At 48.4% G+C, this 17,189-nt stretch overlaps 2 protein-coding genes across 6 annotated transcripts in view; one reads left to right on the plus strand and one right to left on the minus strand.

Annotated features, from left to right (window-relative positions):
* TTBK1 (tau tubulin kinase 1) overlaps positions 1 to 2,035 on the minus strand; it is a 41,794-nt gene extending 39,759 nt beyond the window's left edge. For all 5 annotated transcript variants that reach the window (XR_010946827.1, XM_067752876.1, XM_067752877.1 and 2 more), the window contains exon 1: positions 1,793 to 2,035. The gene's annotated coding sequence lies outside the window, so the exon portion shown is untranslated. The remainder of the gene's footprint in view (positions 1 to 1,792) is intronic.
* Positions 1,708 to 17,007, plus strand: DNPH1 (2'-deoxynucleoside 5'-phosphate N-hydrolase 1). Its single transcript, XM_067755755.1, has 5 exons — positions 1,708 to 2,028; positions 14,383 to 14,638; positions 16,098 to 16,166; positions 16,348 to 16,446; positions 16,599 to 17,007. Exons 1-5 carry the CDS (start codon positions 1,708 to 1,710, stop codon positions 16,703 to 16,705), a joined length of 852 nt encoding a protein of 283 aa, XP_067611856.1. The 3' UTR covers positions 16,706 to 17,007.
* Positions 17,008 to 17,189: the final 182 nt, after the last annotated feature.

Below are 17,189 nucleotides of genomic sequence, written 5' to 3' on the forward strand. Positions count from 1 at the left end.
TGTGTCTGTTGGTGTGTGATGTGCCCGTGTGTGGGCAGGGTTGAGATCTCTTTGAGATCTCTGCCACCCCGGTACAGGAACGGATCTTTTCCTCTCTCCCTTCCCCCTACACTTTTTATAAGTACACGGCTCTGGCCTCCCAGTGACCCAGGACAGTCACAGATAGAAGGAAGCTCCTCAGGCTGGATATGGTGGGGGAGGTGGAGAGGAGGAAAGTGCCTAAGATACCAGTGGATGGGGCGGGAACTCCATGAGCCTGTCTTTACTTGGGATGGACTCATTCCCCAGGGCTCCTGTGTCTGACCATCCAAGTACAGGGGCAGCATGGGATAGCGAAGGCGTGGAAACAGCCTTCCACAGGTCATGGTGTGCTGTGAGGGATCTTCAGGGAGAGGGACACTGTCACTCTTGTTCTGCCAAATGACTCAGCTGACTGTTTCCTCCAATCCACACAACTTCAGAGTATCAGGACTGTGAGGATATTAAATAGGCCTCTGCCTTCCTTCTGCCAAGTGGCAAATGGGGCATCAGGAATTCAGAGGGCAGTGAGAGCAATGGCAGGATGAAGGGAGAGGGAGGGATGGGGGATTCTGAAATAAAGGTGGAGAGACAAGTTGAGGACAAGATCGAAGAAGCAATTGAACCAGTAGGGAGGGAGCCTTAAGGAGTTAAACAGGGTGACCTCTGGTGGGCCTTCCAGTCCTGTGATGGTGGATTCTATAGACTGATGAGGAAGATGTGAGTCCTGCCCCCATTCGACAGATGGGCAAGCATAGAGGAACAGGTGAGGTGGGAAAAGGGGGAGTGGAGGCAAGAGGATAAATGAGGGTTCCCTACCTCTCCCTGCCCACCATCCTTCCCACTCTCTGCCTCAGAGGACTGCACTCAGCCCAGGCTAGGGTTGGATGACACAGACACAAGGAACCTGACTGCCCCATGACCGCCCCCTCAGGACCCTTTAGTGTGTGGAGGGATGGGTGTGTGGAGAGAGAGGGCTTGTGGAGGAGGTTTTATATCTGTCAGCAAGTGTGTGTGTATGAGAGTGTGGGACCAATGATGTGTGTGTGTGCGTGCAGGTGTGTATGTTGGGGGTGTATATCTAGGTGGTTGCGAGCTCATCATGGCATGTGCATATAAGTGTTGGCGTGCACCTATGCAAGGTGTAAGCCAGGTGTGTGTGGGAATCTGGGAGCCCAGGTAAGGAGAGGTGAGGGAGATCAGTGAGGGGTAATGGGAACAGGTGAAGAGAGGTGTGGAAGGGGGCACAGGGAATGCAGGGGACAAGGGTGACAGGATCAGAGGAGGGGGTTGCATAAGACAGAGACAGGTGAGGGATAATCATGACAGGTGAAGAGGGGACAAGACCATGAAAGGGGCTTCTGGGCACAGTTGAAGAGATGAGGAAGTAGGCAAGGAGGCTGGTGGGAGGACGAGGGAGAGAGGTTATGGAGAGAGCAGGGAACGACTGTCAGGGATGCCAGGAGAGTGAAGCCATAGGGACGGGGACAGAGGTGAGAAGCGAGGAGCAAAACCCCTGGAGGACAGGCTGGAGAGGGTGGGTGTGCTGGGGGCAGGGCGCCGATCCAGGCCTCGGGATGCGGCCCAGGCTGTGTAGGCCAGCGTCCCACCTCGGGCGGAGACGGAGACGGCACAGGGAGGGGGAACTGGAGAAGGCTTCGCTGGGAGGTGAGCCAGGCCAGAGGCCCGATGGGTTCACAGAAGGAGACCCCTCCCCGACCCCCGCCCGGCCGGCCGGCCCCGCCCCGACTCGCCTCGGCTCGCCTCGCCTCACCTGCTCTGAGCCCGCTGCGGCTGCGGCTGCGGCTGCGGCGGCGGAGGCAGCGGCTCCAGGCGGCGCATCCCCCGGGGACGGGGCGGAGAGGGGGCAGGGGCGGGGGCGGCTCAGTGCGGTGCTGGGAGGCCTGCTCCCTCCGGCGGCGGTGGCGGCGGCCTCCCGACCGGGACCATCCCGGCCCGGCCCGGCCCGGATCCTTCTCGGGCGACGGCGACGGCGGCGGCAGCGGCAGAGCGGGGAGCTGCCCACAATGCACTGCGCCGCCAGCATCAGCACCAGCCCTGACATCACCTCCTCACCGCCCTGGCTCTTACATCACCGCCCTTGCTCTGACATCACAGTCTACTCTGCTCCTTTCTCCACTCCTGCGGCCCTAGGACTCTCTCTCGTATGGACCTGTTTCTGATCATAGATTCTCTTCACTGGTCTCTGCCATTCGCTTGACCCCCATCCCCCAGCAGGGCCCTGTCACTCTTTACCTGTCCCCACAGTCCTCACCTGTCTCCATCCTGCTTTATCTTCTCCACTCCCAGCGTGTCTCTATCACTCCTCACCTGTTCCCATCAGCCTCAACTGATTTTCCCACATAATCTTCCATACGTTCATGTTACTTTCCTCTAAACTCATTTCCCCTCACCTGTACCCATCCTCTCATAAGCCCCCCCCCCCATTTCTTCTAACACCATCCCTCACCTGTAACTCTCACCTCGCCGTATATATATATACACCTTACCTCCTGGCTCAGCCTGGCCCTTTCTTTCTTTGGTCCTTTCTCCCATCTGTTGACAAACTCTCGTTTCTCTTAGCAAATTAGATGCACACTCTTTACTGTGACATGAAACATTCTTCCCAATATGGGCCCAGAGAAGCTATTATTACCCTTCTGACAGATTGGATTACTCAACATTCCTGAGCATACTTTTGCAATTTGTCTCTCTCAGGTCCCTTCCTTCCATCCTTCTTGTCTTCAACAAATGCACACTGAGTAACTTCAACAGCAACCACAACGACAACAACAATAATAATAGCAGTAACGATTTACTCCTGCCAGACACTGTTCTGACCTTTCACATATTAACTCATTTAACCCTCATAACAACCCTTTGAGGTAGGGTATTAGTGTTATACCCATTGTATAGATGAGGAAACTAAGATGCAGAGAGGTTGAATAATTTGCCTTAAGTTACGTACACAGCTAACAAGTGGCAGAGCTGGGATTCAAACCCTGGCCCCAGGGTGCATACTTCTAACCTCTGTGCTGGCAAGAAGGATCATTGAATCTGCAAAAGTAGCCAGAAGAGACTTCTTGGAGGAGGTGCACTCGACTGTAATTTGAAGGATTAGTAGGAGTTTTTCAACAGATGAGTGGGGCCAGGGCAGAGGGTGGGACAGACTTCCAGGCTGAGAAGATAGTGTGTGGTGAGCTGGGGGTGACCTTGTGCAAGATCATTAATGATGGGCCTTGTGTGCTGTGCTAAGGAGATTAGATTCTCTCCATTTAGTTTTTGGAAGCACAGTGGACAATGTGGTGAGCCATCAGATCCTCCTTCAGAATCCAGGGACACATTTCCCTGGCTGCCTGGGGTGCTGCAGACTGGCTCTCTCAGCTCACTGTCTGTCTGGAATTGCCCTTGACCAAGGGAGCTGCCGTGCCCAAGATCATGTGCCCTTCCTGGGGCATCCCATAGCCAATCGATGATAGACCCGTGAGTACAAAGGCCTGGCACAATCACCCCAACTCAAGGCCACTCTGAAGGAACATCCCATTTGCGAACCCCCGATAGGGTGAGCCAAGGTTTCTGTTGAGGCTGCATCAAAACTCAGCATCTACTCTGCCCAGTGCTGCTTCCTTCAGTCCTCCCCAGATGTTGATCCTCAGAGCACATCCCAATAAGCCTACTGCATGAGCATCTCTGTCGCAGAGTCAATGTACAGAGGACTCAGACTTCTAGACAGGAAATCACTGAAGAACTTTGAGCAGAGATAAGACAGTCTGATCTGAGTAGACCTCTAGGTTAGACTTCTAGGTTGACTTTTTTCTTTTTCAGTATTTTAGAAATGTTGCTGTACTGTCTTCTAGCTTGCATTGCTTCTGATGAAAAATCTGCAGTTATCCTTATGTTTGCTTTCTCTGTATGTAATGTTTTCTACTCCTCTGGCTACTTTTACGATTTTCTCTTTATCGCTGTTTTTAAGCTACTTGATCATGATGTGCCTTGGTGTAGTTGTATGCATGTTTCTTCTTTTTTTAAGTTTTTAAAAAATATTTATTTGACTGCATCTGGTCTTAGTTGTGGCACATGGGATCTTTTGTTGCAGCACTTGGGCTTTGTTTCCGTGCCAAGCTTCTCTCTAGTTGTGGCATGCGGGCTTAGTTGCCTCTAGTTGTGGCATGGCATGCGGGATCTTCGTTCCCCAACCAGGGATCGAACCCGAGTCCCCTGCATTGGAAGGTGGATTCTTAACCACTGGGCCACCAGGGAAGTCCCTGTATGCATGTTTCTTGTGCTTGGGGTTTGTTGAGCATCTTGTATCTGTGGATTTATAGTTTTCATCAAGTTCAGAAAACTTCTGGCCACAATTTACTCAGATACTTTTTCTGCTCTTCTCTTTCCTTCAGGGACTCCAAACACTCTGTCTACTAGGCTGCTTGAAGTTGTCCTGCAGCTCACTGAGCTTTGCTCATTTTTTTCCCAGTCTTTTCTCTCACAGTGTTTCATTTTGGATAGTTTCTACTGCTATTTATTCAAGTTTATTCATCTTTGCTTTTGCAGCATGTAATCTGGTATGAATCCCATTCAATGTATTTTTTTATTGTAGTTTACATTTCTAGAAGTTTGACCTGGGTCTTTTAAAAATCTTCCATATTTAATTTTCCTTCTAACTTCTTAAACACATGGAATAGTAATAACTCTTTTAATGAACTGTCTACTAATTTTATTATCGGAATCATTTCTGAAACCATTTCAGTCGGTTCATCTTTGCACTGTAGGTCATACATTTCTGCTCCTTTCCATAGTGTAATTTTTTAAATTGGATGCCAAATATTGTTAATTTTACCTTGTGGTGTCCTGGATATTTTTGTGCTTCAGTAAATACTCTTGAGCTGGGCTTCCCTGGTGGCGCAGTGGTTGAGAGTTTGCCTGCCGATGCGGGGGACACGGGTTCGTGCCCCGGTCCGGGAAGATCCCACATGCCACGGAGCGGCTGGGCCCGTGAGCCATGGCCGCTGGGCCTGCGCGTCCGGAGCCTGTGCTCCGCAACGGGAGAGGCCACAACAGTGAGAGGCCCGCGTACCGCAAAAAAAAAAAAAAAAATACTCTTGAGCTTTGTTCTGGGATGCAATTAATTTACTTAGAAACGGTTTGATCCTTTCAAAGCTTACTTTTTAAGTCTTCGTTAGGAGGGAACTGAGAAGCATCTAGTCTGGGCCTAATTTTCCCCACCATTGAGGCAATCGCTTTGGTATCATCTACCCAATGCCCCAAGAATTATGAGGTTTTACCCCTTCATCTGGAGGGAAAGGCATGATTTCCACCTTGTGTGGGCTCCAAAGACTGTTCTCTCTGTTCATTTCAGATGGCTCTTTTCCCACCTCAGATACTTTCCTCACACATATGTGCTGATCAGTCCTCAGCTGACTGTCCCAGGGAACCCTCTGAAGATTCCAGAGCTCTCTCCTATCCTGTGCTCTGTCCCGCAAGCTAGCTGCCTTGGCCTCCCCTTCCATCTCCTCAGCTCAAGGAGACAGCCAGGCTCAGCCTGGATCCCTCCTGCCTGCAGCCTAGAAACCCTGCAGACAATACTCTCACCTGGCTTGTTTCGTCTTTCAGGAGTCACTGTCTTAGGCCGCCTGATGGCCAATGTTCAAACGTCATTGTTCCATGTATCCTCCCAGTTTTTCGGTTGTTAAACATGGGAAGGTATACAGCAAAGGAAACCATCAACAAGATGAAAAGGCAGCCTACGAAGTGGGAGAAAATATTACAAATCATATATCTGATGAGCAGCTAATATCTAAAATATATAAAGAATTCATACAACTCGAAAAAATCTGATTTAAAAATGGGTAGAGGATCTGAATAGACATTTTTCCAAAGAAGATGAACAAATGACCAACAGATACGTGAGAAGGTGCCTGACATCATTAATCATCAGGAAAATGTAAATCAAAACCACAATGAGGACTCCCCTGGTGGTGCAGTGGTTAAGAATCCACCTGCCAATGCAGGGGACACGGGTTCAAGCCCTGGTCCGGGAAGATCCCACGTGCCGAGGGGCAACTAAGCCCGCGCACCGCACCTACTGAGCCTGCGCTCTAGAGCCCGAGACCCATAACTACTGAGCCTGCACGCCACAACTACTGAAGCCAGCGCACCTAGAGCCCATGCTCTGCAACAAGATAAGCCACCGCAATGAGAGGCCCGTGCACTGAAACGAAGAGTAGCCCCCACTCGCCGCAACTAGAGAAAGCCCGTGCACAGCAATGAAGACCCAATGAAGCCAAAAATAAATTAATTAATTAATTAAAAAAAAACATGAGGAGATACCACCTCACACTTGTCAGGATGGGTATTATCAAAAAGACAAGACGGAGTGCCCTGGTGGTCCAGTGGTTAGGACTCTGCACTTTCACTGCCGTGGACCCAGGTTCAATCCCTGGACAGGGAACTAAGATCCATCAGGCCGAACAGTGTGGCCAAAAAAATAAATAAATAAATAAATAAATGACAAATAACAAGTGTTGGTGAGAATGTGGAGAAAAGGGAACACTTGTGCCCTGTCAGTGGAGATGTGTGTGTGTATATATATATATATATATATATATGCGCAATGGAGTATTATTCAGCCATAAAGAAAGGAAATCCAGCCAGTCACAACAACATGGATGGACCCTGAGGGCATTAAGCTAAGTGAAATAAGTCAGACAGAAAAACACAGATACTATATCATATCACTTATATGTGAAATCTGAAAAAAAAAGACCTCATAGATACAGAGAACAGACTGATAGCTGCCAGAAGTGGAGTGTGGGGGTAGTTGAAATAGGTTGACGTGGTCAAAAAGTACAGACTTCCAGTAATAAGATAATAAAGTCCAGGGGATGGTGACAGTAGTTAACAATACTGTATTGTATATTTGAAAGTTGCTAAGAGAGTAGATCTTAAAGTTCTCATCACAAGAAAACAATCTGTGACTATGTGTGGTGATGGATGTTAACTAAACTTATTGTGGTGATCATTTCAAAATACATACATGTATCATATTATTATATTGTATACTTGAAACTAATATGATGCTATAGGTCAATTATATCTCAAATTTTAAAAAATCCACATGGGAGAAAGCATGACAAACAAACAAAAAGAAGTGAGGAAAAAGCATAGTAAATATAAAGGATGAAACAGGATAATAGGAAAAACTTCCAAACATATAAGTAATCACAATAAATAAAAATTGCCGAAGTTCACTGATTAATAGAACATCGGCTTTTTTAAAATGCAGATATAAGCTGCTTACTAAAGACACACTTGGAATACAGAAAGGTTGAAACAAAAGGTGTAAAAATACATGAGTCCAAAAGAATGTATTAGGAAAAAAGTGGGTCACTTCATAAGGACAAAATGCATGCCACCAAGAACATATAACAATTCTGAACTTGTACTCACCTACTAGTCTCAGAATACAAAGTAAAAATAGTTAAAATTACAAGAAAAAAATTTTAAATCCACTGTCAAAGGGAGATTTTAACAAAATTACCTCAGTAATTGATAAATAAAATAAGTAAAAAAAAAATTGTAAGGATATAGAAGATTTGAAAATAAAACTGTAACTAACGGGCTTCCCTGGTGGCGCAGTGGTTGAGAGTCCGCCTGCCGATGCAGGGGACATGGGTTCGTGCCCCAGTCCGGGAAAATCCCACATGCCGCGGAGCGGCTGGGCCCATGAGCCATGGCCGCTGAGCCTGCGCATCCGGAGCCTGTGCTCCGCAACGGGAGAGGCCACGACAGTGAGAGGCCCGCGTACGGCAAAACAAAAACAAAAACAAAAACTATAACAAGCATGATCTAAGGTGTATGTGTGTATAGACTATCATATATATAAATAATATATTATCTACTATATTATATATTTAGGTATTAGGTTATTTTTATACATAGATATCAATACTATATACATACATATATACACAATACATAGTGTAATATATGTGTATTTATAATATTTATAATATAATATAATATATATGGATCTGAAATAGATATAACAAAATTTTAAGATTTGATGAAACTGGGTAGTGGATACAAGGATATTTGATAAACTATTCTTCATTCTTTTCTCATACTTGCTAAATTTTCTGATAAATTTTAAAATTCATAATTATTCACAAGAAAATACAAAACTGAGCACTAAGGCTGAGTCTCCTGTTTAGGCCTTTATAGATTCCAGACCCAGGAAAGACAAGGACTAGGACCCCAGATGTTCCCCACTTTGACAAAATTGTCCTCATAAATGACGTCACCAGCAAGAAAACAGCCTAGACGCTGGGATGGGGAGGAAATCAAACTAAGAATGTACCTGAGTAGGTGGGTATAGTATATATTAGGTATAGTACATATTGGGGCTGAACATCTCAGCGCTACTCTCTCTACAACATTCTGAGAAGGGAAAGTCACATTTGAAAAACAAAAAAACAAAATATAAGGGAGGGTAAATCTGCTGCCTGCCACTCCTTCTTGGCTGGAAGTGATATTTGATCTGGGAGTTAATGGCTGGAGTGCAAGGATAAACGGGAAGGGATACCCCCCATGCTTGATTTCTACTTTCTTTGAATCTCTCCACTCATCGCACATCCCTGCATGACATTGATTTGATTTCTACTCTTGAGCTAACTCTGGCCCTTCTCCAAGCCAAACAGAGTCTCAAGTCTCAGACTCCTCTTCACTCCTTTTTTTTTTAGTTCTTTGAGTGCCCACTGAGTGTCTCACGCTTAAAAAAATGTATCCCCAAAGCTATAGCTTAAAAGAGATTTAAAAGACCTATAAAACAATGAAGAAGGTTAAAGTATATGACGAGGGATGCACATTGGGTGATAAAACCATAAAGAAACATAAGGACGTTTATTTTTGTCCTTACCGTAAAAGTATGGGCAGTGGTTACTTTTGGAGGGAATGAGGAGGCTGAGATTGGGATTGGGCACATGGAAACTTCTGAGTGGGAGAAGCTCTATTTCTTGACATGCATGAGTGGTGGTTATAAGAGTATTTTATTATACTTCATTTGCCTTAAGGTGGCTTTCTGCTGGTGAGTTTTATTTTAATATTAAGACATTTTTATTGGTGTATCCAATGAATGAATGAATGAATGGGTCTGGGCATTGACCATCCATGGTTGCTAACATCAAACAAGAGAGACATCCAGACATTCTGTGCCCCGTGATGGGAGCACACACCACCACCTGTGACGTAGTCTAACCCCAGATTGAACCTGAATCTGGTCACGCCTCTAGATCCAACTCCAATTTACAGCACAAAGGAACACTTTAAATGGCACTACAGGTATATCATCAGTCAACTCCAGACTGTAAGAACCTCTGCAGGACAGATGAGGGGAGGAGAGAAGATATGCAAGGGGAACGTGTTGATTAAAATAGACTTAAAAGGCATGTCAGCCAATCACAATGTGTGGACTTGATGTGGCTCCTGATTTTATTATTATTATTAATTTATTTATTTTTAATATTTGTTGTGTTTCTGTGAGTCCGGAATCAAGGTGTGTCTCTCATAGGTTGTAATCAAGTTATTTATTTATTTATTTGGCTGTGTTGGGTCTTCATTGCTGCGCGTGGGCTTTCTCTAGTTGCGGAGAGCGGGGGTTTCTTTTTTTTGTGGTGCGTGAGCTTCTAGGTGTGGTGGCTTTTCTTGTTGCAGAGCACAGGGTCTAGAAGCGTGGGCTTCAGTAGTTGTGGCTCGCAGGCTCTAGAGCGCAGGCTCAGTATGTGTGGCGCACGGGCTTAGTTGCTCTGCGACATGTGGGATCTTCCCGGACCAGGGCTCAAATCTGTGTCCCCTGCACTGGCAGGCGGATTCTTAACCACTGCACCACCAGGGAGGTCCCGTGGCTCCTGATTTTAAACAGATAACTTGTAAACAAACATTCATAACATTTATAACATAATTGGATATACCAATAAAAACAATTCAAATTTGAACATGGATAAAATATTTGATGACAAGTAAAGTCTTACTAAATTTTTCAGCTCTGATAATAGTATTATCGTTATATTTTTTAAAGAAAAAAGAGTATCTTTTAGAGACACATTAAAATATTTACAGGGCTTCCCTGGTGGCGCAGTGGTTAAGAATCCGCCTGCCAGTGCAGGGGACATGGATTCGAACCCTGGCCCGGGAAGATCCCACATGCTGCGGAGCAACTAAGCCCGTGCGCCACTCATACTGAGCCTGCGCTCTAGAGCCCACGAGCTACAACTACTGAGCCCATGTGCCACAACTACTGAAGCCTGCGTGCCTAGAGCCCGTGCTCCGAAACAAGAGAAGCCACCATGGTGAGAAGCCTGCACACTGCAAGGAAGAGTAGCTCCTGCTCGCTGCAACTAGAGAAAAAAGCCCGCACGCAGCAACGAGGACCCAACGCAGCAAAAAAAAAAAAAAAAAAAAAAAAAAATTACAAATGAATTAATATGATCTTCAATTTGCTTTTTCTCACATAACTTCTTTTTAATTCATCTGTATTTGTTACAACTTTTAAAGGAGGATGTGACTTGAGCACTATATTTCCATTCACAAAACTTACTCTCAGTTACTTTTCAAACAGCTTTACAACATGCCTAGGTAGGCTTATAATCTTGCTACTCTAAACAGTACTTTTCTTTGGAAAACAAGCCCTATGTATGGATAGTGACCCCCATCAAGTTGCTTCAGTTTAACATACTAATTTCTAGAGGCCTGGCACATGCAGTTGATAACTACAGGGGATAGAAGTTTTAAAAAGTAGATCCCAGAACATGAAAAGTTGCTTTAACTAATATTTTTCTTTTAAACATCAAGGTATATGCTTCAGAACATTTCAGTGACAAAAGATTTGGTCTACTAAAGAATCCGCTTGATAGCTAGACACTTCAGACCACGAAGTTAACATAGGTTACATACACCTTACAACAAACGCTACTTCCGTCTGTTAAAATAAAATTCCATCTGTTAAAATGCCAGTATGAAACTAGAAAAGAAGAACTATCTGTGCTTTAATGCCTAAAGTATCACAGTATCACACTTAGTAGAAAGAAATCTTCTCTTCCCCTTAAGTAGTTGTCAAGCCATACAGATTTTTAAATGTAACAAAAAAATACTTGAAAACATATTATCAGAGGGAATGAAGACAGTGTTGAACACGTAGCCAATTTGCATCACAATAGGACAGCGAGGAAGTTGAATATGCATGTAGGTGAAACAAGATCATAAATTGGTCATAAATTGATAATTGTTGAATCTCATTATATTGATACTACTTACTATTTTCAGTACTTTATCTTTGCCTTTTTAAAAACAGCGTTAGGGCTTCCCTGGTGGTGCAGTAGTTGGGAATCCGCCTGCCAATGCAGGGGACACAGGTTCGAGCCCCGATCCGGGAAGATCCCACATGCCGCGGAGCAACTAAGCCTGTGCGCCACAACTACTGAGCCTGCGCTCTAGAGCCTGTGAGCCACTACTGAGCCCACGTGCCACAACTACGGAAGCCCGCACGCCTAGAGCCCATGCTCCTCAACAAGAGAAGCCACCACAATGAGAAGCCCAGGCACCGCAATGAAGAGTAGCCCCCACTCGCCACAACCAGAGAAAAGCCCACGTGCAGCAATGAAGACACAACGCAGCCAAAAATAAAATAAATAAAATAAAATAAATTTATAAAAATAATTAATTAAAACAGCTTTATGAGGAATAACTTACATGTCAATAAAATCTGCTGTTTGTAAGTGTACAATTTAATATTTTGTAAATTTATAGAGTTGTGCAATCTTCACTACAGTCCAGTTTTCGAATATCTCCATTACCCCAAAAGATTTCCTTGGGCCCTACCCTGCAGTCAGTTCCCACTCCCACCCCAGCCCTCCACTGCTCTGCTTTCTGTATCTCTAAATATGCCCTTTCTGGACATTTCACTTAAGTACAATCATGCAATAGATAGTCTTCTGCTGCTCCCTTTACTGTTATACAAGTTGGATACACTGACCTGCCCACCACCGTTGCTCCCGCAACCCATCACTTAGTGCCCTGTCCCTCCGACTCAGGCCTCTCTGCATTGAGGCAAGGATCTGAGCTGCCAGCCATGGCTGGCTCTGCATCCTCACCCAGCTCAACTGTGGACACAGAACCAATCGCAGGGCTTTATATTGCATTTAGAGAAACAGACAAAATATCTTTCTCCTCTTTCTCCTTCAGCCTGAGGTGGGGATGCTAGGCACATCAGAAGTGTGGGAGCTAAGGAGACGGAGGCCGGCTTATTTTCTTGAAGACACCGAGGCAGAAACAAGGTGCTCTGTGTCTATACATGCACGTGTATTCCTCACCTGTGGCGAGAACCAGAGGACGGCATGACCGAGGGTAGGGAGAGTGAAGGAAGTTGTCCCTCAAGGCCTCTGGCACCTAAGGCCAGCCTCCTAAGTATGCACCTGTGGCTGTGTGTGCGAAGGTGCTGAGAGCACTGCACACACGTTTGCCCCATGGTTCATGTATCTTCGGAGCTGGGCCCATCAGAGGACAGAGATAGCCTAAGATGTCTTTGCCTTCTCTTTGTGTCTTTGCATTTAAAAAAAATGGTTATTGTGTCTGCTCTGTCACCCCATGCTTTGATATTTTATAGTTAATCAGGAAGAATTCAGAAGAAACCTCCGATGATGCGCTCCTCTGGGGAATGGGATTGGGGTCTCAGGTCTCCCTTTCCACTGTGTACTCTCTCATTCCCCTTGAAGTTTTTGTCCTATATTTGTGTAATTTTCAAAATAAAATGAGGGAGAAATCATTGTTATTACCAGTGAGCCATGGTGTGTTTGCCTGGCTCCCTGCAGACTCTGCTTCTATTAGCTTAGTCTAGGGCTGAGCAGATTACAAAGTGCTACCAAATGCAGCTGCTCCTTTAATCCACTCATTCATTCAACAAATATTTGGTAAGTGTTTCCTATGTGCCAGGCACAGTTTTAGAAGCTAGGGATAAAAAAACAGAGAAAAATGCCTGCCCTTCTGGGGACTTACATTCTACTGAGTGTAGAAAGACATACAACAAAATTAATCAGTTATATGGTAACGAGAGGAGAAAAGACAAGGCACAGGAGGGTGATAGGGATGGGAGGCTGCCATATTGAAGAGGGTGGTCAGGGAAGGTGACCTGAGCAGACTTGGAGGAGGTAAGGGTGTGACCAGGGAGCTCTCTGAGAGAAAAGGGCTCCAGAGAACAGCAAATGCAGAGGATCGGAGGCAAGAGCATGTCCAGCTTGCTTGAGGAAGAGCCAGAAAGGCAACGTGGCTGCAAAACACCCAGTGAGAGTAATGGAGCTGGGATGAGAGAGGTAAGCGGTCCCCAGACCCCGTGGGGCTGGTGGGCCACTGCAGGGGGTTGGGGTTTTACCCCAAGTGAGGTGGGAGCCGTTGGAGGGTTTGGCTGAGGAGGACATTACCTAACGAATATGTTCACAGGGTTCCCCCGCTGGAGACCAGACTGTGTAGCAGGGAAGTGAGGTGACCCTGAGGAGGCTGTTGAGAGAGGTGGTGGAGGTGTAACCACGCAGGACCTTATGGGGTCTTCCCGGGACAGACCCCGCTCCCATATCCTCTGCTCTAGCTGCTCTCTGAAGTGCCTATAGGTAACGGTATCTGCACATTTTCTGAGTTGTTGGGCAGATGCTCAAACCACCACCAAATGGAAGAAATTAACCACCTGATGACCATGAGCTCGTAGCCCTCAGACCTGAGGGAACCTGAGGATTGATAATGTTCACCCCCATGACACAGCCCGTTGCCTCACCATCAACCAATCAGAGAATTGTGCTCGAGTTAATCTCCTACCCTGGGACTCCCCTCCCTCGCCTGGCCTTTAAAAATGCTTTCCTGAACCCCAAAGGGGAGTTTGGGTTTTTTGAACGCTCCTGTCCTGAACTCCTTGCTTGGAGCCCTGCCGTAATCGCTGCCCTTTCCTGCACCACAACCAGGTGTCTGCAGAGAGGCTTTACCGGGGGGGGGGGGGGGGGGGGGGCGGGGGGCGACCCAAGGTTGGTTCCCCAACAGGTGGGCGTCAGAGTCTGTATTTATTTGGAAAGGAGAAGCCACCCATAGAGGTTGCCGATAGATTGGAGGTAGGGTTTGGTGGAAAGAGAAGAGTCAAAACTGATTCCAAGCTTTGGGAGCTGAGGAGCTGGGAGGATGAAGTTGCCTTTGGCAGAGACGCGGTGGCCTGGGGGCGGCGGGGAGCAGTGTATAAGATCGGGAGGACCCCGCCTTCTGCCTGGACGAGTTAAAGAATTCCGGGAGGCAGTGGCTTCACACACGTGGGTACAGTTGACGTCTCCATTTCACAAGTGTGTACACTCCTGCACCGGAGCCCCCCGGGCTGGCCGCATCACGTGCCGTAGGCGGGCGCCCCCTGGCGCGGGGAGGGAAGTGCGGCGGCTGCGGCCGGAGCGCGCGGAGCCGGGCCGCCCCTCCTTGTACTTCGGCGGGAGCATCCCCGGCGGACGCGAGGACCGGGAGCTGTACGGGCGGATCGTGTCGCGGCTGCGGCGCTTTGGGGCGGAGCTCACCGAGCACTTGGCGGCCGCCGATCAGGGCGCGGGCGGTGAGGCTGCCGGGGCGCGGGGCGCGGACGGCCGGGAGGGCGAGGACAGGTCCGCCTCCTCGGCCCAGGCCCGCTCTCTTGCGGGGAAGCTCCCGGCAGGGCCCCTCCCCTGCCCGATAAGGAAAGGCTGCCCGCGTGCGTCCGACCTGTGAGCCCACTCTCCGCATTCAGTTACTATCTTGACCTTTGGGTCTTTGGAAAACTTTGTCGGGCTCTTTCCGGAGGCGTTTGTAGAGAGGAGCAGAACGGGAGTGGGCCGGGCTGCTTCAGCGAGATGCCTCACCCGCTGGCATCTCTCCCACCTAGGACTAAAGCTTTCCCTCCTACTACCCCTCTTTGGGCCGAGGTATCAGCCCTCCCTCAGACCCGACAGACCCCAGCTCCCGCGACCACCGTCTCTCTCAGGCTCTCTGATCAGACTGTTACCAGTATGTGCTGCTCCTGTGGCGTGATTGGCCCGGAATCTGGCTGACTTTCTAGAAATGGTGCCAGAACTCTTGTACTTCTCAGAAAACCTTAAGTGTTTTCCCCTTTCCCCACCAGGGGCAGATCTAGGATCTGAGGGACCCAATGCAATTCTGGGCAACCTCTTTAAAGAGACGAAATGACAAATCACAATTGCTGGGGCTTTTGGAAGGGCCTGTGCAAGCCAGGGACCCTGAAGCTTAAGTCTTTTTGGTTTCAGGGTCTGTGCCCCCCTGCCTGGTGGCTCTCCAACTTTACTGTGCTCAACAATCATCTGCAGGAGCATGGTGAAAATGCAGATTCTGGGATAAAGCCTTAGAGTCTATTTTGAAGAAGTTCTCCAGTTATTCTGCTCTGATCTGGGGGGCTGTGAGCCTCGTGCTCCTGGTGGATTTTAATCAAGCTGGAAAGCTGGGCTCCTTGCCCTGTGATCCCAGCGCCTCTCCTGCCTTGCTTGCCAACACCCCTACTGGTTACACTCTGCATTCCAGCACTGGTTCTCAAACTTACCTGGCTATGAGAATCACCTGGAGATCGGCCTGGGCTCATCGACACCTGGGTCTTTGTAGTTTGGTCAGGTTCTTGGGTGGTTCTCATACCCAGCACAGTTTGAGAGCCTATGAGGCCCTAGTTTCCCTGCACGGGGCCAGCCTCTTGCTACTGCCTGCCTTTCCCCCACCTGGGATGCGATTCCTCCTTCTCTCCACCCCAATCACGGACCCAAGGTGAATTAGTCCTTCCTTCCCTTCATCTCATCTGTATCACTCCCCTGGCCCTAATCACACATCCCCCTGCACAGGAGTAAATTTTTCTTTCGGGCTGTTTCATTTCCTCACTCATTTTCATGGAATCTTAGTGTTGGGTGGGTCCTTGGAGCTCATCTCTTCTGTCTCCCCGCTTCCATGAGCAGGGTGTGGCTGGGCAGGGGGTCGACATCAGAGGAGAGGAACTGAGGACCAGGGCGGGCCCTTGACCAGCTTTCCCTCAACCACAGGAGAAGAGGCTGCTGGGGGCGACAGGCTCATCCATGAGCAGGACCCGGCCTGGCTGCAGCAGGCAGAGGGTGAGTGGCGCCCCCCTCTGCCTGCAAACTCCCCTGGGGTCTTAGATCCCCTGGACACGCCTGGCCTCCCCACCTAGAAGGGACTTTCTAGAGCTCCCTCCCCACTACAGCCAGACTCTCATGTCTCCCTTACAAACCCAAGTGAGCCTTGGTCTCCTCTTTCTTCCCAGTGGTTGTGTAGAAGTGGCCCAGCCCTCTCTGGGTATAGGCTACGAGCTGGACCGGGCCGTGGCCCGCAGTAAACCAGTCCTGTGCCTGTTCCGCCCGCAGTCTGACCGAAGTGAGCACCCCCAGCCCTGGGTGGCCGCCCCTGCCTCCCTCCCCAGCTCTCTGAGGACCCCACCCTCCGCTCCTTCCCACCCAAAAAGGGACAGGAAAGGGAGGGGAGGGGGGAGTGTGGGAGGCAGCCACCTTCGCCTCCCTCCGTCCCAGTGCTCTCGGACACGATCCGGGGAGTAGCCGAAGGCTCGCAGGTCCAGGTGTGGGGCTACGAGGCGGCAGAGGCGGCGGGTCCTCCTGGGCGGTGGCTGCTCCCCTGACCCCACCACTGGACTTCACCCCAGCTTATTAAATTCTCCTGACCCCAGACTTGCTCTAGTACCATTCCTACCCCTTAGCCCCAGTACCAGATTCATGGCACGTTTACAATTCTAACTTTCCGTCTGTGTGAGAGTGGGGTGGGGGCAGGTCCCCCATAATATCCTCTTAACACCCCACTTCACTTCAAGATGTAGAGACCCTTTAAAGATCTACAGACCCCCAAGACGAGGATACTTCCTAACGCCCTCAAGCTCCCCCCAGGAACACTCAGGAGTGTGGAGGAAGCTGATCGATCATGGGAGTGGCCATTCCTCTCTGTCTCTGATGCAGGGCTGGGTCTGGGGCAAGTGGGCCAGCCTGTACCTGGCCCTGTTATCACGTGGACCTTTATTTCCCTTTATCGGTGTAAGTCACACAGGTCCGCCGTGGGCTTTCTCTGAGGATGGAACTCTGGACGCCTGAAGAAAACAGTAAGGGAGGAGG

Source organism: Pseudorca crassidens, chromosome 10 (genome assembly GCF_039906515.1).
Source record: "Pseudorca crassidens isolate mPseCra1 chromosome 10, mPseCra1.hap1, whole genome shotgun sequence".
Taxonomy (NCBI): domain Eukaryota; kingdom Metazoa; phylum Chordata; class Mammalia; order Artiodactyla; family Delphinidae; genus Pseudorca; species Pseudorca crassidens.